The sequence below is a fragment of the Prionailurus bengalensis genome, chromosome B4 (assembly GCF_016509475.1).
Source record: "Prionailurus bengalensis isolate Pbe53 chromosome B4, Fcat_Pben_1.1_paternal_pri, whole genome shotgun sequence".
Taxonomy (NCBI): domain Eukaryota; kingdom Metazoa; phylum Chordata; class Mammalia; order Carnivora; family Felidae; genus Prionailurus; species Prionailurus bengalensis.
Window position 1 is genome coordinate 77307919 of NC_057358.1, and position 22070 is coordinate 77329988.

General features: G+C 40.2%; 1 protein-coding gene across 6 annotated transcripts in view; it reads left to right on the forward strand.

Moving 5' to 3' along the window:
• The window catches only part of ATF1 (activating transcription factor 1), a 79394-nt gene that overhangs the window by 407 nt on the left and 56917 nt on the right, over positions 1–22070 (forward strand). For all 6 annotated transcript variants that reach the window (XR_006294662.1, XR_006294663.1, XM_043563901.1 and 3 more), the window contains exon 2: positions 6724–6822. Coding sequence is in view for 4 of the 6 variants with exons in the window: in XM_043563901.1 (XP_043419836.1) it covers positions 6730–6822 (93 nt within the window). In the remaining 2 variants the exon portion in view is untranslated. The remainder of the gene's footprint in view (positions 1–6723; positions 6823–22070) is intronic.

Genomic DNA, 22070 nt, shown 5'->3' on the forward strand with positions numbered 1-22070 from the left:
CGGGGGTGCCTTTCGCTTCTGAAGCGGCCCCTCTGCGGCCCTAGGCGAGCGCCCTTCGTCGCAGGTCTAGGAATGGGGCGCGGAGGGCAGCGTGGCCTTGGCCTCCGAGCGTTTTCCGCCCAGCTGCCCGAGACCGGTTTAGGTCCGCCAGGGGTCCCCCAGAGCGCTCCGGGCGCCCTCGGCGTGCCAGGCCCAGCCGCTGGCGGTGGAGGGTTCCAGAAACCGCCCTTGCCTTCGGGGAGCTTGCAGTTGAGTGGGGTACAGTAATGACACAGACGGACAAAACGGTAGCGGAAAGGTGGAGCTGATGAGCGAGAAGGAGGGTGTGGGGTGATAGAAGCTCCTCTTTTTATCTTTAGGCAGGATCAAAGCGAGGAAACGGTCCTTTTGATTTTCTCCTTTATCGCAAAAAACAAAGCATGAGATCTCCCGGCATCAGCTACACGGTGGAGCGTGCAGCGTAATCTGCTCTAAAGTTATATTGTCCGTGTTAAATGATGGTTATTTGGTTAGCTTTTGAGGAGCAGTGGGCTAGTACCGGTTCCCTCAGCTATCCGAGCATTCCTGTGAAACCTGTCCTTCAGGGAGAAGTGGCCTAAAGCGAAGAAGCAATTACCGTGAATGTATGCGGAAATTTTTTTCAGTGGTTCCAGACCCGGAAAAGAATCTCTCAGGCTTTTCTGCTCCCTTAGGACACGTCTTACTAACAAAGTAAATCGAGGTAAAGTCTGGATGCTCACAGACAAGAGTTCAAAGCCACGGACATGAGATGCTGGGTGTAGTTCTGGGGGAAGGCTGCGAAACACACACTGAATGGTGTTTTCGCTTTTCTTCTTTTTCCCTGAAAGTGAAAATCCTCTTTCTTCGGATTTCTTTTGGTTAGCGAAATCAGGTATTCGTGTGGGTTTTTTGTAAAAGTGAAGTGATGGAACACACATTTTCAGTAAGCAGGGGGATAGCTGTAATACTCCTTGAGAATACCCTTCTGAGGCTTTTTCAGCACAGTTTTGGCAAGCATCTTTGTCAGACTGACCTGGGCTGTGATAAGAGTCCGTATGTTAGGTTTAGGTTGCAAAATGCATTTTGTCTCGAGAATTTCATTACCGGCAGAAATAAGCAGGTTCATTAAAATGCTCCTTTTCCGATGGAGTTTATAATGTGCAGTTACCTCGGTGTCCCAGCTGGAATCAGTACTGTTGTCCTAACGCTGAATGTGTTTGTTCTATGATTTGTAGTTAATCCTTTGAGGTTCTGTTTGGTCTGCGATGTATACAGATGTATACATCTGTACAGTACTGTTATATCACCAGTAGGTGGTAGTCCCGTCTCAACATGCTTTTTCTTCCCATATCATCCTACTTAATTATAATGAATTTTTAACTCTAAAGTAGGATGTTTTCTTGTGTCTGAATTGTCCTGAGTCTAAAGCTGAGTTGAAGTAATTGTCTGAATATGTATTTTTTTTTTAATGTTTATTCATTTTTGAGAGAGAGAGCGAGCGAGCAGGGGAGGAGCAGAGACAGGGAGGGAGACAGAGGATCCCAAGCTGGCTCCATGCTGTCAGTGCAGAGCCGAAATCAGGAGTCCGATGCTTAGCCTACTGAGCCACCCAGGCATCCCTAAATATATTTCTTTAACCATTATTTTCATCTATAGCTAGATAAACCCCAACTAAAGACATTGATCTATTCACCTTTAATAAATATGCAAGGTATTAGTGCTGTGTTGGGACAGGATATGGTCCTTAGCTCCCTAGAGCTTGCATTCTGGTGCTGTTCAGAAAACAGGCCGTTACAGTACTGGGATAAGTGCCATGAGCAGAGGGGGTAACATGTTCTATGGGGAGGTAGCCAGAGCTTCTAGACTTGTCTGAGGGAGTAATGAAAGTTTGCTTGGAAGAATAAATAACTCAAAGGAGTAGGCCACATGAAGAGAAGAAAAGGAGTGTCTTCTGGCAGAGGGAATGGCATGTGTGAAAGCCTGAAGGTGAGAGAAAGCAAGGCAGACACATTTGAAGATCTGAAAGAAATGCAGTATGACTAATAGGAACAGTTTTGAGGGGAGATCATGAATTCACTTGTGGAGATGTCGAGCAAGAGCCTTTTTGCCCTCAAGCTTATCATAGTTCAATATTCTCTATAGGTGAGGAAGCTAAGACCCTCTTCATTCATCAAATGAGATTACTAACTGTATTTGTTGATGTTTATTGTTTACTGCATCCATGAGGGTCTCTGCTGGGTAGAGCACGCATTCACAGGATACAGGCCCTGTCCTTAGGCACCTTAAGACTGGGGGAATCAGACATGCCAATAAACAGAATTCCCAGTGTTAAGTAACCTCGTTAGAAATAACCGCAGGGCACAGTGAAGTAGGAAGAAAGGACCTGGAGCAGTTGGGAACATAATGTTTGAGATGAAACTTGAAAAGAGTAGGTGTTTGCCAGATGGACAGATTGACAATGTGAGAGGAAGAGGGGCAGTGTGGAATAAAAACACAAAACAAAAAAACCCCCGTGGGTTTTGGATTAAATAGTTACGGTTTCAGGTCTTGTATTCACATCTTACCATGAGATCCATAGTAAATGATAGTTTCCTTGAGCCTCAATTTACGTATCTCTCAAATAGGGCATTCAGGAAATGATACTTTAAAAAGCTGTTAGTTTAGTGCCTAGTGTATAATATTCCTTTCTTTGCAAATTTTCTTAAAAGTACCCTGCTTTTTACTTACATTTTTTTTTAAACGTTTATTATTGAGAGAGAGAGACAGAGCATGAGCATGGGAGGGCCAGAGAGAAGGGGAGACACGGAATCCAAAGCAGGCTCCGGGCTCTGAGCTGTCAGCAAGAGCCCGACGCGGGCTCGAACTCACAAACTGCGAGATCATGACCTGAGCCGAAGTCGGGCGCTTAACTGACTGAGCCACCCAGGCACCCCTCTTACGTTCTTTATATGTCAGCAAGATCACAGCCTGCTGCCTTTTCAGTTCCCCAAATTCATTCCCATTGATGGCACTTTTGAAACTGTGTTTCACTGCCCCCCTGTGATTCTGCCCTACTTACCCTTGTCTAATGTTAAGCATCCATCTGCTGCTGGGGGCTACTTTCATGGAAAATGCCTTTGTACACATACAGTTTATTCTGTGTTGAGGAACCAGTTTTTAACGGATGGTTAATCTTTAATTTTAGGAATAATAGTTCAAAAGTGAGTAAAGATTATACTCTTAACATTAAACATATATAGTATGTATTGTTTACAATGAGAGGAACTATAAAGCTGTTTTCATTTTGGAAAAAAAGATTAGTTGATTCCTCTTTATTTTTTTTATTAAAAATAAAGGGTTTTTTTTTTTTTAATGTTTATTTTTGAAGGAGAGAGAGACAGAGCATGAGTGGGGGAGGAGCACAGAGAGAGGGGAGACACAGAATCCAAAGCAGGCTCCAGGCTCTGGGCTGTCAGCGCAAAGCCCGATGCGGGGCTCGAATTCACAAGCTGTGAGATCATGCATGACCTGAGCCGAAGTCAGACACCCAAGCGACTGAGCCACCGAGGCGCCCCTCCTCTTTATTTTTTTATTTTTATTTTTTTTAACATTTATTATTGAGAGAGAGGCACAGAGCATGAGCAGGGGAGGGGTAGAGACTGGGGGAGACACAGAATCCGAAGCAGGCTCCAGGCTCCGAGCTGTCAGTGAGAGCCCGATGCGGGGCTCGAACTCACAAGCCGTGAGATCATGACCTGAGCCGAGGTCGGTTGCTTAACTGACTGAGCCACCCAGGCGCCCCAATTTTTTTAAAGTTTATTTTGAGAGAGACAGAGACCTTGTGAGTGGGGGGAGGGGCAGAGAGTGAGGGTGAGAGAATCTCAAACAGGCTCCTCACTGCCAGGGCCCAGCCCACCTGGGGCTTGAACTCAGGAGACCATGAGATCATGACCAGAGCCAAAACCAAGAGTTGGATGCTCAACTGACTGAGCCACCCAGGTGCCCTTAGTTGATTACTCTTTAAAAAATTATAGAAAATAGGCTATCTTATTTTCCATAGGAAATGTGGTTGTAATAATTGTCCAAAATCTTATTTGCTTACTGTAGTGGTTTTTACTAGGAAATGTGTGTTTTGTTGATTGTGTTAGTTTCCATTAGAGATAGGGTTTCTTAATGATACCGTTATGGAGGAAAAATCAGTGAGTCACAGTGAAACAGAAAAGTATCATTTCCAGTAATTTAAGGTTTTTAAACATCTTTTATAGTTTCTTTCAGTGCTTTAGCACTATACATTTTTTTTCTGCATTCTAACTTACGTCTTCTGAAATGGAGTGTTAAAAAAGGCATTTTAGGGCTGCCTGGCTGGCTCAGTCAGTAGAGCATACCACTTTTGATCTTGGGATGTAAATTTGAGCCACATGTTGGGTGTAGAGATGACTTAAAAATAAAATGCTTAAAAAAATAGAGGCAGTATGTAGAAAATAGATCATTCCATTTTTGATGCTGTCTGTATATTTAGTCCGCGGAGATACGCTTGTATCAGTGGAGATTAAAAACCACTATGCTCTTCCTAAAGAAGGGACTGTATGTGACCTTAAAAGCAATTGAAGAAACAACATAGGAAGGAATAGATGAATTTGCCAAAATTAAAAGTTTTAAGGTAATCGTAGTTAAATCACATTGGAAAAATATTTATATCCACGTGATAGAATGAAATTTATATTAAGAAATATAGGCTAAAAAGAAAAACTAAAATCTGGTAGATGGATGGACAGATAACATGAACAGATATCTCACACAACTAATAGAGAATTAAAAGAAATGTAAAACAATATATTGTTTTTCACCTATCTGCTTTTTCATGTGGTTCTGATAGAGTGTAATTCCTTCAGAAAACTTTAAATATTCAAACCCTTTGATCAGGCAATTCTCTTTTTTGGAATGTATCCTATAGAAATAATTTTAATTGTGGAAAAGCTTTATGTACCAAAGATATCAATCACAATATTGTTTGGTAAAAAATTATGAATCATATCTACTCACTGGATGGAATATTGTGTAGCCTTTAATATGTTTCAGTTTTCTTTTCAGTTTTTATTAATATTTTTATTTTTTAGAGAAAGGGGCACAGAGTGCAAACAAGGGAGGGGCTGAGAGAGAGGCAGACACAAAATCTGAAGCAGGCTCCAGGCTCTGAGCTGTCAGCACAGAGCCCGATGCGGGGCTTGAACCCACGAATGGTGAGATCATGACCTGAGCCAAAGTCAGGTGCCCAACTGACTGAACCACCCAGGCGCCCCTAAATATGTTTCAGTTTAAAATCTAGAAAATACTAGTGGTAAGTGGGAACAAGATACAAAATTATATGTAGGGGAAGTTTACAACTTTTGTTTTCATTTACTTAGAGACAGCACAGTGGGGAAGTGGCAGAGAGAGAGAGGGTGAGAGAGAATCCCAAGTGGACTCCGCACTGTCAGCACAGGGCCGGACGCGGCACTCAAACTCCTGAACCTGAGCTGAAACCGAGAGTTGGATGCTTAACCAACTGAGCCACCCAGGCGCCCCAGCAGTCTTTTTCTAAGTGGTTCTCTTCCCATTTGACATATCCCATCTCTCATAACCCATTCATTCTCATTCTTACCAAGCCTGCATATCCTGTAGTTGATTATCTAGATCTTTAGAACCTACTTAGGTATGGTGTTACTTACTTAGTTCAGCTTTTACTCAGTGAATTCTCTGTAAAGAAGTATATGTGCAATGAGAAAACTGTTCCCTAGACTGGAGAAGGATGCTTGTGTCCATGGATAGGAAGACTATCATACTTCTTTTTTTTTTTTTTTTTTTTAACTTTAAAAAAGGTTTATTTAATTTTTGAGAGAGAGACAGAGTGTGAGCAGGCAGAGAGAGGAAAACATAGGATCCAAAGCAGGCTCCAGGCTCTGAGCTGCCAGCACAGAGCCTGATTCAGGGCTCAAACCCATGAACCATGAGATCATGACTTGAGCCGAAGTCAGACACTTGACTGAGTCACCCAGGCACCCAGAAGGCTATCATACTTCTTGAGTGGGATAACATTTGAAAATGTAGTCACAATGATTTACATGTATATGTGCCATTTATTAAATTTTAACATGTTCATGTGGGTCAAAATTTTAAAAATGAAAAAGAGTATGCAGGGTAAAGTCTTTACTATCACTGTTCCATAGCTACCAATTCTCTTCTATGCAGACATCCATGTTGCCAGTTTTTATACAACTATGCAGTATGTTATACATATTCTATAGCACTTTTTATTTGCCATTTCTTGAGATCTTATAGTTAGATTTCTACACAGAACAGAGCGTCAGAACATATTGAGTCTGGATAAATTGAGCTCAGCCTATAGCATAGAAAAGCTTCGTCTGTTCCTCTGAAAAAGTACATGTTTAGAAAAGAAATGTCTTGGGACGCCTGGGTGGCACAGTCAGTTAAGCGTCCAACTTCAGCCAGGTCACGATCTCGGGGTCCGTGGGTTCGAGACCCGCGTCGGGCTCTGGGCTGATGGCTCAGAGTCTGGAGCCTGTTTCCGATTCTGTGTCTCCCTCTCTCTCTGCCCCTCCCCCGTTCATGCTCTGTCTCTCTCTGTCCCAAAAATAAATAAATGTTGAAAAAAAAAATTAAAAAAAAAAAAGAAAAGAAATGTCTTAGGATTTCTTGAAAATGAAGTTAGGAAGCATCTTTTAACTGACTTTTTTCCTCTTATAGTTGATTATGGAAGATTCCCACAAGAGTAACACTTCAGAGACAGCACCGCAACCGGGTTCTGCAGTTCAGGGAGCTCATATTTCTCATATTGCTCAACAGGTAAGGCCTTTCCCAACCAAAAATACTGAGCTAATTAGGAATATTTCATAAAAAGAACCAAGCAGAAAGAACTGTAAAACGTTGAAATGTATGGAAGGAAGGTAGATTGGATTTAAAAATCCTGTTAAGATCACTCAGTTTTATTTTCTTTCATGTGAAGTATATTTAGTGTTGTTTTAATATGTATATACTTCTCAAAACTTGAAGAAGTAGATTTCATTTTACGTGGGGCATGATTGTTTAGATTTTTTTCAGACTGATTTTGTTGCTATGTGAGAAAAATGAAAAATTAACTGGCTCTTTGAGCTAACTTGAAACAGACGAATAGTTTTAAGAGGCAAGCCATCTTTAATTCAATAGATTTATTATGGATAGATAGGAAATATTTCTGCTTAACTGGAAAATAGGCGTGTATATGTAAGAGAACTTCAATTGATAGGCATGCATATTATAGAATTGACATTTTACAAATTTCAAATTGTCTGATCCATGCATCTGATCCATTTCAAGGAAACAACTATTTGTTGTCAGCGATAAGATGTGAATTTTCAAGCAAAAATTAGAATTTTGGAAAACTTGTATTCACAATTGCGAGCTTGACAGTTTTCCAGTAGTTATAGACTTTTTAGTTGCAAACTTGTGTACAAAATCATGCATGAGTATAAGATTTGGTCAAAGTACAAGGTAGACTAATGGATTTTAATGTTAACAGAATATGCAGTGCAACGTTCAGAGTGTACATTGCAAACAACCTGTTGAGTTTTAATGTGGTATCGAAGAATATCCACAATTATCTGAAAAGACTATTAAAACAGACTTCCTTTTTCCAACTACATGTATGTGTGAGGCCAGACTTTGTTCATATATCTCATCCAAAACAACATATGGCAACATATTTAAGGTAGAAGCAGCTAAGAGAGTTCAGCCGTTTTCTATTAACTCAAACATTAAGGTAATTTGCAGAAATATAAAACAATACCATTCTCTCACTAATTTAGGGCGGTGGAGTTTAGTTATAGAAATGAAAACATTATATTAACGTGTAATAGATTTATATTATTTTAAAATAAACTGGTAAATATTTTTAAATTTTTTGATTTTTTTTTTTGCTGTTGTTTACTTATTTATTTCGAGAGACAGCAAGGGAGGGACGGACAGAGAGAGGGGGAGAGAGAGTCCCAAGCAGACTCTGTGCTGTCAGCATGGAGCCCAACGTGGGCTCGATCTCATGAACCATGAGATCATGACCTGAGCCAAAATCAAGAGTTGAGTGCTTAACCGACTGAGTCTTGTAGGTGTCCCTTGTTTTAATTTAAGTGTAAGTGTTAGTAGATTAAAAGCCCATAAAATAAGAATTTTGTGGGGTCCTCAGTTTTTAAGAGTGTTAAAGGGTCTTTAGACCAAAACCTTTGAGAGCCAGGGCCCTAAAGGGTTATTAATCCTTCCAGCTTGATGTATCCTTCTATATTATTTGGCTGTATCTGTGTGGAATAATTATATCTACTCCAGAAGGTGCTGGAAAAACAGTTATGGAGTCTTTCAGTTATCTTTCTGTTAATAGCGCCCTCCACAGAGATGTTTAAATTCACTTGGCTTACGTGTGTATTTCAGTTATTTTGGTGAGATGTGAATGTTTTTCAAGTTTCCTTAGAAGCATATTTATAGTGTTGTAGAATAAGTACATTTCCAAGTGATAAAGTAATTTTGTAGTGATTTTGAAAAATAACGTGACTGACTTTATGTTCAAATTCTTGTGGCTTGACTACTTGATTAGACTCTACATATTGTAAGGAAACAGTATCTAATACAGTAATATCGCAGTGAACAGAAGTCTCTGCTCTTATGGAAATTACATTCTAATTTTGAGGAGACAGGCAATAAAACAGATATCAGTTCATAGTATGTATTGTGGAGACTGATAAAACAGGGTAGGAGGGATAGGGAGCTGGTGGGGACAAGTGGACTTGCCTTTTTATTTTTATTTTAAAAAAAAAATTTTTTTTTCAACGTTTATTTATTTTTGGGACAGAGAGAGACAGAGCATGAACGGGGGAGGGGCAGAGAGAGAAGGAGACACAGAATCGGAAACAGGCTCCAGGCTCTGAGCCATCAGCCCAGAGCCCGACGCGGGGCTCGAACTCACGGACCGCGAGATCGTGACCTGGCTGAAGTCGGACGCTTAACCGACTGCGCCACCCAGGCGCCCCGAAAAAAAAAAAAAAAAAAATTTTTAATAAAAAAGAAAATGCTAAAATTAAATTTTGATATAGATGAAGTATATTTTAGGACTACTTGTTAGCAGATTTAACATAGCCAAGGAAAGAATCAGTGGACTTAAAGATAGATCAGCAGAAATTAAACACACTGAAAACAAATAGGGGGAAAACAGACCAGAGCATCCAAGAGCTGTGGGACAATATCTTTGTAACATAAGTGTAATTAAAGTCATGAGACTAGATGAGATTACTGGGGGTCTTGTATACTCATAGATGAGGTCAGTGGATTTGACTGGGGTAGGTTGGTCAGTGAGGTTAAGAGGAAAATCAAGAGAAATTAGAATCTTGGAAATTAAGAATAAGGCGATGGTCTAATGTAAAATTCTGCTAGCGTGTCGAATAAGGAATAAAAAGCAACCCTTACACAGTCAGTCTTCATTATTCAAGGATTCTGTATTTGCAGATTTGCCTACTTGATAAAATTTATTTGTAACCCTGGAATCAATCCAGGACTTCTCTGGTCATTAGTATACATGCCCAGAGCGGTGAAAAAATGGAGTCATTTAATGCACACCATTCCAGCTGACATCGAACAAGACGCCAGTGCTTTGTCTTATTTTAGCTCTCATACTATAAACAGTTCTTTTTGTAGTCTAGTTAGTGCCATATTTTTTGCATTTTTTTGCTTTTTGTTGGTGATTGTGCTGTTTGAAATGGCCTCCCGGAGTTGTACTGGGTGTTGTCTAAGTGCAAGGAGGCTGTGATGTACCTTATGGAGAAAATATATGTGTTAAATAAGTTTCATTCAAGCATGAGTTGTAGTTTTGCTGTTCTTGGGTTCAGTGTTAATGGATTAACATTATATATACTAAAAAGGTATCTTTAAACAGGAACACTGGTTATATGTTGACCAGTTGATGCAAATAAGGTGCCCAGGAGCTTGCAGGAACCTACCTCCATATTCCCTCTGGAGCAGTGGTTCAGTATTTGCCAATTCTGTGCACATGCAACTTTATAGAATGTAACTACCACAAATAGTAAGAATTGACTGTATTTAGCAACATGAAATTTATTGACAGCCTTAAGAACTATTTCAGTGGGGGGGGGGGTGGTAAAAATCTAATTAGATCCAAGAGAACATGGAAAAAGAGAAGAAGAAAAGAATTGGACACTCATTGACAACAAAATGAATAGACAACTCCTTTGAGGAGTTTTGTTGCAAAGAGGGCTAAGAAATAAAGTTGCTGGAGAGGTTTGTAGGTCATGGGAGCTTTGCTTTTATTATTACTTTTTGAGATGGGAGGAATACCAACAGTCTGTTGGTACACTGATGTGAATGATACAATAGAAGGGGAAAATTTGATGATACAGGAAAGAGAAGTCAATTTTGGGATGAAGTCCTTAAGGAGAGGGAACGAGATTTAGTCTACAGGTGGAAAAATTTATTTTATACTAGCACAGGTACGTCATTCATAGTAAGAAAGAAAGTAAATATAGAGTAGGTGGGTAGATTGGGGATGAGATACTCTGAAAATTTTCTTTTGATAACTTCTTTGTTTTTCAGTGAAATAAAATGCTTTGAGAAGATAGGAAACAAGGAGAACATGTGAAGTAGTCTGTCTGTTGGGACAGTGAGAAATGTAAATGGACTACGGATATGTAGCAGAATTGCTGGAGATCATTAACAGTACCCTTGAAGGTTTTTTTTTTTTTAATGTTTATTTTTGAGAGAGAGAGAGAGACAGAGCATGAGTAGGGGAGGGGCAGAGAGAGAGGGAGACACAGAATCTGAAGCAGCCTCCAGGCTCTGAGCTGTCAGCACAGAGCCTGATGAAGGGCTTGAACCCACAAACTGTGAGATCGTGACCTGAGCTGAAGTCAGACACCTAACCAGCCAAGGCACTCCGTCAGTCCACTTGAAGTTTGATCATGAATTTAAAGTGAGACTGTTAAATTCAGTTGTGTATTTTTTCTCCAGTCCAGTTCAGGTATGGTTTGCATTCAGGTTACACGTGTAGAGTAGGGGAGTTAACAGGGTTGATATTTAGTTAAGGACTACAATGAAGAAGGAAAAGACAAGGGCATTGATGGTGTGCGTGATACAGTGATTATAATGCTGAGCCATGAAATTTAAGCTGTATAAGGAAGGAAGTAGGTACTTGATAGTGTGAAGAGCAGGGGAGAAAATAGTAGTAGGCTCATGGATTATAGGTTCGTTTGGAGTCCCAAGAATTGTTGAGTGTCCAAATAGTAGAGGTAATGAATTGGAAGTAGGTGATATCTCAGATAGATACTTGAGTTTGAGAACAGGATATTCCTGCACATGGAAGAATTGTCCCGCCCAAAATGCCTGTTTAGAAACCTTGTAGGGTATGACCACAGGAGCAGGTAGCTGAAGAGGGTAGAAGACAGGGTTTTGGAGAAGAATAAAAGAGGTCTGCGTGTGGAAGGTTACTGGATGTTGCATATTGAGAATACCACAGATTATATCAGGAATAGTATTAGAAAGAATAGGTTGGTCTGCAGGCTAACGTCTTAAAGAAATGAGGGGACGTGACTGCCATAAGGACGGTCTGTTGCTATGAGCCTTGAAGTTGGACGCTTTTAGGGGAGGACTTTGAAGGGACAGTGGTCTGGAAGTACTGATGAAAAGCAAAGGGAACACACACCCTATCTGTAGGCTTATGGTATGAGTGAAGGAGAGAGCTATAGGAGAGGTAGTGTTCTTCAGAAGAGAGCTGAGGTTCAATTTTGTCAGGAAAGTGAAGGGGAGGGACTTAGTAATTGGTGAATTTCATTTAATTACAAAGTATATGTAGATTGAGAGGCAGTCTTACCTGATAACAAGAATGATGGAAGCGTTCAGAAGACCTGGTCTGAACTCTGGTTTTGTTACTAAGTTACTTATTTAGATTTGATGTTCATCATCTGGAAATTAAGAGTGTCAGACTTGGTGATCTCTAAGGTCTTTTCCAGCTCATAAATATCAGTAATTCTCATGATGTAGAGAAATTTGTATATTTTAACTGGGTGTGAATGGGGAAAACAATGATGATAGTGACAGCTAACATTTATTGAGTGTCCACTGTGTGCCAGGTGCATTTCTAAGCATTTTACATATTTTAATATCTTTAAACCTCATGTTAACCTACTGTCCTTTATAACCTCTACACAGCTAGTAAGGCTAGAGACATGATTTCATTTCTAGCAGTTTGACTTCTGTCACAGTTTGGGTTTCCTGGGAAGCAGACCCTGAGATGGAGATGAGCGTGTAGGAGGTTTATTAGGGAGTCTTCCTGGGATTACAACCTGTGGAAAGTAAAGGAAGAGAAAGAAGCAGGATTGGGCGGGAGGAGAAGTGGGACTGGGATTCAGTCTCCGGGAAGGCCTCAACTGACCCCCTAGAGAGAGCTTTGAAGCTGAGATAGCTCTTCAGAATTAGGGGAAGGGAGCAGCCAGGCCTTTAAATCCCAGCATGCACCAGTCATTGGATCTTGACCGACCTGAGAAGGGGTGTGTGTGACCTCAGGCAAGGTGACTCATCAGCCAAGCCAGTTCCTAAGAGGGCCAACAACTGAACACTGTCTGCTAGCAGCTGTACTCCAGCAGCTGGGGAATAAGTCTTTTACTAATGAAAAGGGATCTGTGAGTTGCATCATAATATCCACTAAAACTCCAGAGTCTGTTGTCTCCAGGCATAGGATGAGGATGAATGAGGATATGGAAGAAATTACAAATAGGCTTGGCTACAAAATACCTTTTTAAAACAGCTTGATCTTCATGCCATTCATATATTTTTTAAATTCAATTTTTTAAATTATCTCTACACTGCAGTGAGGGGTTTGAACTTAACAACCCTGAGACCAAGAGTCAGTCACATGCCCTATTGACTGAGCCAGACAGGCGCCCCCATACCATTCATATTTTTTGACATGAAAACTTAACTCAGGGTTCATCCAGGGATAAGCTAAGAATGTGTGTGTGTGTATGTGCATCGGTGCCTTTGATAATTCTTTCTTACCTTGGAGATACTCTATCTAACATCTTGGACATTCTTTGTTAAAGAAAGATTCTCCTTTCTTTTTGGTAAATAAAGATTCTCCAATAGGGTAACTTAGAAACATAGGTGAGTTTTATTTGGATTTTTCCAGCTTGGATGGTATGGGAGAGTAGAAGAATGATTTTTCTTTTTCATTCATTTAACGGGGTCTTTCACAGAGCCAAAAGTTTTACATTTTGACCAGGTCCATTTTATCAAGTTTTCCTTTTATGGTTTGTGCTTTTGATGTCTAAGAATTCTTTCTAGTCCCAAATTGAAAGATTTTTTGTTTCTTCTAAAAGTTTTTAGTTTTGTTTATGTTTTACATTTAAACCCATCCATTTTAAGTTAATTTTTGTGTAGATTTGAGAGGGTCGTTTTTGCTTTTGCTTACAGATGTACAATTACAGCACCACTGCATTACTTTTGTACCTCTGTCAGAAATTATTTGGGCATATTTGTCTGTTTCTGGTTCTCTGTTGTGTTCCATTGATCTATGTGCTCTCCCCCTGTCAGTACCATGCTGTCTTAATTACTCTGTATAGAAAGCCTTAACATCAAAAAGAAAGATTACTTCCATTTTATTCTTCTTTTTCAAAATTGTTTTAGGGCCTTTCCCTTTCTGTATAAATTTTACAATAACCTTGTCTATGTCAGTTGGGGAGAATTGATATCTGGTTGAATCTTCCAATCCTTGAATATAGTAAATCTCTCCAATTATTTAATTTCCTTTGCTTTTTTCCATAGTGTTTTGTCTTTTTCAGTGTACAGATCCTGTACATGTTTTGTTAGATTTATACCTAAGTGTTTAGGTTTTTTTAGAACAATTGTAAATAATATTGCGTATTTTCATTGGAGCTATTATAAATTCCATTGTGTTGATTTTTACTTGTTTCTTGTTAGGATATAGAAATGCAACTGACTTTGGTTTATTTATCTTTATACCTTGTAACATAGTTTTAGGAGTGATGATTTTTTATTCTTGTTATGTTTTTAATATTCCTTGTGATACTCTATGTACACAGTCATCTGCAAATAGAGATGGTATTATTTCTTTTTTTTCCAGTTATTCCAGTTTATTCCAATTATTTTATACATTTTACTTTTTTAATACATTTTACTTCTTTTTTTCTTGCCTTATTGCACCATTTAGAACTCCCAGAACTATGTTGAATAGAGTAGTGAGAATGGACATCCTTTCTTTGTACCCAGTGTTAGAGGAAAAGCATTCATTCTTTCATCAAGTCTGATATTAGCTGTAGGTTTTTTTATAAATGCTCTTTGTGAGTTTGAGGAAGTTACCTCTATTCCTAGTTTTTGAGAGTTTTTTTTTTCCCCAGGAAATGAGATTAAATTTCATGAAATGAGATTTTTCTGCATCGATTGGAATGCAGTCATGATTTTTTTCTCCTTTTGCCTGTTGATGTGGTGGATTACATTGATTGATTTTTAAATGTCGAACCAGCGGGGCGCCTGGGTGGCGCAATCGGTTAAGCGGTTAAGCGTCCGACTTCAGCAAGGTCACGATCTTGCGGTCCGGGAGTTCGAGCCCCACGTCGGGCTCTGGGCTGATGGCTCGGAGCCTGGAGCCTGTTTCCGATTCTGTGTCTCCCTCTCTCTCTGCCCCTCCCCCATTCATGCTCTGTCTCTCTCTGTCCCAAAAATAAATAAAAACGTTGGAAAAAAAAAAAGAATTAAAAAAAAAAATAAATGTCGAACCAGCCTTGCATACCTGAAGTAAATAGCACTTGGGCCATGGTGCTTTGTTTTTTGTTTTTGTTTTTGTAGTTTATTTACTTAGGAGAGAGAGAGAATGAACAGAGGAGGGGCAGAGAGAGAGGACGGTATCTGAAGCAGGCTCTGTGCTGACAGCAGAGAGCCTGATGCAGGGCTGGAATTCATGAACTGATCATGACCTGAGCCAAAGTCAGACTCTTAACTGACTGAGCCACCCAGCACCCCGGAGCATGGTGTTATGTTCTTTTTATATATTGCTAGATTCAATTTGCTAACACTTTGTTGAGGTTTTTGCATCTAAATTCATGAGATACTGGTCTGTGGTTTTCTTTTTTTGTAATGTCTTGGGCCTCATAAAACAAGTTGGGAAATAATTCCATCCTCTTTTCTGGAAGAGATTATATAAAATTGGCATTCCTTCCTGAAATGTTTGATAAAACTCTCCAGTGAAACCGAGGCCTGGAATTTCTTTTCTTTCTTTCTTTTTTTTAACAGGACTATTCAGACTTTTTTTCATGGCTGAATTTTGGTAGTTTGTGGTTTTCAAAAAATTGATAATTTCTTCTGAGTTGTCAAATTTATGAATGTACACACTAAAAGAATTAACCAAGTGGATTTGGGAAGATACAGTGCAGGTATAAACATGAAGCAATAGCTGATGAATAAAACCTCAAAGCCATTTTAAAACAGCATTGTTATCTTGAAAGGACTGTTTGGAACCAAATATGTTACAGTTTGTTATGGTTGCAAACTCAGAGACCTTGAATTTGGGTAAGAATCTAGAGTCAGTTATTAGTTCAGGTGAAAAAAAGACTTTTGTGGATTCTGAATCTTCTAATTCTTTAGAAGAAGTGAAAAATTAGTTTGTCATGGGATCACAGTGAGGCTGTTTCTGAAGGGCCATAATCAAAAGAAGTTGTTGCCCTCCTTCACAAGGTTTTGGGAAATGCATACAAGGGCATTCATTGTCTTTCCACAAGAGAAGAAGCAACAGTGAGAAAAAGGTATACAGGCCTCGTGCAGACGTCTTGGGAAAGCTGACTCGTCATCCAATGTTGTCTGCTTCAATTCCGGGAAAATCTTTATTTTTCAGGTCACCAGATGGCTTGCAGGTCCGGTCACGGTTTGGTGCTTTCTTTAGAGGTGTCACATGAATCCAGGAGTCTGTTTCTTAGAGTTTGGCAGCGCAAGGGTAGTTAGTAGTAACTGGTAAGGCCATTTCTAGCAAGGTTGAGAGTGTTTCTGGAAGTGTCTTTTTCAGTAGACGAAATTTCCAGGTTGCAAGGTGTGATGCTTAAGGTCACCAGGAGTGCATGGTGAAAAAATTGCTCTACCAAAGCATGGTTATTTTTAATAGAAGCAATTAGGATTTACAGTATTGGAGTATATCTCCTTTTATCAACCATGGGTCAGAGGAGGTGGGGGCCAAATGTATCAGCATCCTGTGACTATCTCAGAGTGAGTATCTATGAGTCAAAGAGGACGGATCTGAAATTTGAAAGACTAACATCAGTACCTTTGGCCAGGGTATTTGGAGAGTCTACAAGTTTTGAGTCTTAATAGCGCCACTTACATATTTGACTAACCTTGGTATGCACAATGGAAGTGTTGTAAAACTGGCCAAACAGCACAGACTTGTTGAAACACCTGACTGGAAAAATGGGTTTCCCAATCACTATGAAGTTTGAGAAGAGGTCTCCAGGTAGGGGTAATCTTTTCTATCAGAATTTTAGACACAGAAAAAGCATTGGTCTGTCTACAAGGAAAAGCTTCAGTCTGCTAAAACGTATGCAGACCATAACTGGATCATGAGATTTATCCATGAGACGGGGAAGCTACATGAAATCCACTTGTGTGAATGAGTTTTTCTCAATTAGACTTTGTTTGTTTGTTTGTTTGTTTGTTTTTAATCTTACATAATCAGCAGTTTACTGTGTGTCAACCTAGTTTCAATATCTTTTTTTTTTTTTATGAAATTTATTGACAAATTGGTTTCCATACAACACCCAGTGCTCATCCCAAAAGGTGCCCTCCTCAATACCCATCACCCACCCTCTCCTCCCTCCCACCCCCCATCAACCCTCAGTTTGTTCTCAGTTTTTAACAGTCTCTTATGTTTTGGCTCTCTCGAACTCTAACCTCTTTTTTTTTTTTTCCTTCCCCTCCCCCATGGGTTCCTGTTAAGTTTCTCAGGATCCACATAAGAGTGAAACCATATGGTATCTGTCTTTCTCTGTATGGCTTATTTCACTTAGCATCACACTCTCCAGTTCCATCCATGTTGCTACAAAAGGCCATATTTCATTTTTTCTCATTGCCACGTAGTATTCCATTGTGTATATAAACCACAATTTCTTTATCCATTCATCAGTTGATGGACATTTAGGCTCTTTCCATAATTTGGCTATTGTTGAGAGTGCTGCTATGAACATTGGGGTACAAGTGTCCCTATGCATCAGTAGTCCTGTATCCCTTGGATAAATTCCTAGCAGTGCTATTGCTGGGTCATAGGGTAGGTCTATTTTTAATTTTCTGAGGAACCTCCACACTGCTTTCCAGAGCGGCTGCACCAATTTGCATTCCCACCAACAGTGCAAGAGGGTTCCCGTTTCTCCACATCCTCTCCAGCATCTATAGTCTCCTGATTTGTTCATTTTGGCCACTCTGACTGGCGTGAGGTGATACCTGAGTGTGGTTTTGATTTGTATTTCCCTGATAAGGAGCGACGCTGAACATCTTTTCATGTGCCCGTTGGCCATCCGGATGTCTTCTTTAGAGAAGTGTCTATTCATGTTTTCTGCCCATTTCTTCACTGGGTTATTTGTTTTTTGGGTGTGGAGTTTGGTGAGCTCTTTTTAGATTTTGGATACTAGCCCTTTGTCCGATATGTCATTTGCGAATATCTTTTCCCATTCCGTTGGTTGCCTTTTAGTTTTGTTGGTTGTTTCCTTTGCTGTGCAGAAGCTTTTTATCTTCATAAGGTCCCAGTAATTCACTTTTGCTTTTAATTCCCTTGCCTTTGGGGATGTGTCGAGAAAGAGATTGCTACCGCTAAGGTCAGAGAGGTCTTTTCCTGCTTTCTCCTCTAAGGTTTTGATGGTTTCCTGTCTCACATTTAGGTCCTTTATCCATTTTGAGTTTATTTTTGTGAATGGTGTGAGAAAGTGGTCTAGTTTCAACCTTCTGCATGTTGCTGTCCAGTTCTCCCACCACCATTTGTTAAAGAGGCTGTCTTTTTTCCATTGGATGTTCTTTCCTGCTTTGTCAAAGATGAGTTGGTCATACGTTTGTGGGTCTAGTTCTGGAGTTTCTATTCTATTCCATTGGTCTATGTGTCTGTTTTTGTGCCATCAATTAGACTTTGGACAGGCGGGACAGATGAGGGTAGGCACTTTTTGTAGCCTTATTAGTATTTCTCCACCAGTACTGGTTTGTGAATGATAACATTTTGCCAGCAGACCAATAGTTTAATGCATGCACAGTAGTAGGAATTTAGAATTTTTGGTAGGACCAGATTGTTAATTTGGTCCAAACCAGCATCTTTTTATCAAAACAACAATTACTAGATTTCTAATACTGTTTTTCCTTCCCTGGGGCTAATTGTTGGGTATCTCTTGTTAGTTTTCCCAAATGATATTTTGGGAGAACATCCCTTTGGACCATGACAAAAGTTTGGCTTTGGTTTCCTTGAGAGCAGTGTTTTTCATGGCAATATCAGCAAGGTGGTTTACTTTGGCACCCAGAGAGTTGAGTCTGGAATGTCCAGGAACCTTAATAATAGCCAGAGCAGCTGGCAAAATATGGCATCTGGTAAATTGTGGACATAGGAACCATTTTTAGTTTTATCCCCATTGGAGGTAAGGAAGCTTCACCATGTCCATAACATTCCAAAGTCATGAGCTACCCCAAAGGCATATGGACTATGGGTATAAATGTTTGCAGTTTTACCTTTGGCTAGGGTACAGCCTTGCGTAAGGGTGTAAAATTCAGCCTATGGAGTAACCAGAGATAAAGGTGCTGCCTCTGCGTCTCAAAAGGAGTTGCAGTAGCATATCTGGCATGATATTTACCATTTTCACCCTTTAAATAAGAACCATGAGTAAACCATTAAAAATCTGCAGTGGTTAGAGGAGTTTCCTGTAAATTGTCACAGGGAGTCGAAAGGTGATCTGTCAGCGTTAAGCAGTCATGAGGGGTTTCTTCAGGGAAGGAAGGGAGAAGACTAGCAGGGTTAAGGTTATTGCAGCCAGAAAGAGTTCTATGAGGAGCCATTGGCAGCAGGATGTCACAGGAGGTGAGATGACTGAGAAGTGCTGAGAGTGAGGAGAGAATTCAGGAGGGCCTCTACTTTGTGGGGCACAAGGATGGTTAAAGGGTATCCCAGGGTTATTTCTTCAGTGACTTTAACTAAAAGGGAAGTGGTAGGAATGGCTTGGCTCTGAGGCAACGAGGACATCTTCCACCACAGGGTCCAGTTATGGGTTATAATACCCTATGGGTTGATGATGGCCCCCATGTTTTTGGATGACTACTCAAAGGACAGTTCCTTCTCTCATGCCAAGAGGAGAAAGGAAAGTTGATAATTAGGATGTCTGAGGGCAGGGGGCTTTATTAGGCTTTTCTTTAAAGTCTCGGAAGCTATGTTCTTCTGATCTTTCTGAATAATAGCATCAGGCTTGTAATTTTTTAGGAAAGCATGTAGAGGTTGAGCCATACAAAAGAAGTTTGGAATCCAGTTTCAACAGTAGCCAGACAGTCCAAGAAAACCTTGTAATTGGTGTGTAGTTTTAGGTATTGGAAAGTTCAGGATGCCATGGAGCCTCCTTAGATCCAAATATAGTTCTTGTTCTAAGATCAGGTGCCCTATGTACTAAACCTGAATTTAGGCAAACTGTATTTAAAAAAAAATTTTTTTTTTGAGACTTTATGTCCCTTTATGGCCAGGTGTTTTAAAAGTGGATGCTGTCTCCTGTGAAGTGGTTGGAGAAGAGCGGCAGAGAAGCTAATCATCTACATGTTGTAACAAAGTAGAGCCTGCAGAAAGCTTCGTATCATCCAAATCAGCTTTTAAGGACTGTCTTTATAACCCTGGGGGCATTGCTGTCCCAGTGTATTCCTGTTCTTCCCAAGTGAAAGCAAAAAAAAAAAACAAACTTCCTTATCAACTGGAATACTAAAAAATCATCACCTAGATCAATTACAGTGAACAATTTACTTTTGGTGGGAATGGATGTCAGTAGCATATGGGAGTTAGGAACAACAAGGCGCCAAGGGATGATGATGATGATTATTTCGCACAGGTCCTGGACAAACCTCTATCCTTAGCCATTGGGTTTTCTCACAGGAAAAATAGAGGTATTACAGGCACTAGTGCAGAGGGTATTGATGTCCTGAGCTTTGTATTCTGTTACGGGCCTGATGCCTTGAAGGATGTCTTTATTTATAGGGTATTGATTCATTCTGGGGAGAGGTTTTGAGGAATCTGAATATTTACAGGAGGTGCACTGTGGATGCTGCCAATATCAGTTGAAGATTCTGCTCACGAAAAGGAAAGCAGTGGGAACAAATGACTAGTGTCCCTAGACTCAATATAGTGCCATCAGAGACAGAACAAATAAAAGGTGTCAAGGGTCATTTAATTCCCCTGGTTAGCTATCTTGATTACTGCTGTCAAATTCTAGAATTATTTCCCTCCTCTGGGAGAAAGAAATTTTGGCATAATATTTTTTAAGAAATCTCAGCCTGATAAATAGGGGTGGAGGAACAAAAGGAGAAAAAAAGATGGGTATCTCTCAAAGGGCCTAAACAAAAGGGAATAGGTTCAAAGACAGGAACCTGTTGAGGTTCATTAGCGACTCCACTATTTGAACTGTTGTAGTACTCTGAGACAGAGCTGCTTTATAGCAATGGAGTTGAACACCAAGAGTATAGCTCCCATGTCTGGAAGGACAGAGAGAATTCTTCAATCTGGAGAATGGTTTCTTTAACTCAGTTAAGTCGGAGGATCGGTAGTTTCTTGGAGCTCTGTCATTGGGAATTAGGAGGGCATTGGAAAAGCTGGCTGGAGGGCTGAAGCTCCTGAAGCACTTAACACTTTTTTCCATTGTGCTGGCCCTTTGCAATAATAGCAGAAACTGGTGGGTTTTGGTTAGGGTCCTTCATTTGCCAGAGTTGAAACTTGAGGACTTTAGCAGTCTTTATTTTAAGGTGACTCATCTGGGGTATGAGCAAGCTGGTTTGCTAAATTAACTAAATCTGGAGTGGATATATTTTCCCATCGTGGAAGATCTGGTTCAGCCCATTAATAAACATAGTTAAATGCTATCTAGGTAGATTCAACATTTAAAGAAAGGTCAAAAAAATGTGTCTAATGTTTATTATTTTTGAGAGACAGAGCATGAGCAGGGGAGGGGCAGAGAGAGAGAGGGATCCAAAGCAGACTCCAGGCTCTGAGCTGTCCGCACAGAGCCCAATGCAGGGCTTGAATTCAACTGCGAGATCACAACCTGAGCCGAAGTCGGATGCTTAACTGACTGCGCCACCCAGGCACCTCAGGAAAGTAAAAAAAAAAAAAATTTAAAGACAATTTGGAGTTGATTGCAATGCTGATAAATAGGTTCATCAGGCTTTTATGTACAAGCCTGAATTTTGTTCCAATCAGCAGGCTTAGGAAAAGCTACTATAGTTGCTCAGTGGAAACTTCTAGCATGTGTTCTAGCGTCTTGCCCAAGTTAGGAGTTTCTTTCTCTAAATCCCCTTCCGGATATTGCCATCAGGCTGGCTTCATCCAGTGTTTGGCCTGGCCCTTACCAACAAGCATGTGGACTAATTGATATAAATCTGAGAAACTGTGAATTTGAATATTTTTGTTAAATTCTTTAGCAAAACTATAGGGGTAGTCCTTTGTCTCTTTAGGAATCTCTTTAACTGTGACTCACAATTCAGCCTTAGTCTAGGGAACCTAAGAAATTTAGGGTTTACTTGGATCCTCAAAAGATAACTTTAACAGGGACAGGTTCTGATAGGCTTCGAGGAAGAGGGAGTGGAGGGAGATTCAAGGGGAAAAGGAAGTTTGGTGAAAGGATTAGCATGAAGCAGTAGGGGTCATGGGGAGGAGGTCAGGATGGTGCTGGAGGTGGGGCCTGAGCTTTAGCTACTGCAGTTCTGAGGCACAAACAAGGGAGGGGGAAAAGAGGCCTCAGAGGCCTTTTTGTCTTTAATGGTTTGTCTCAGTTAGAAATTCTGATTTGTAGAGA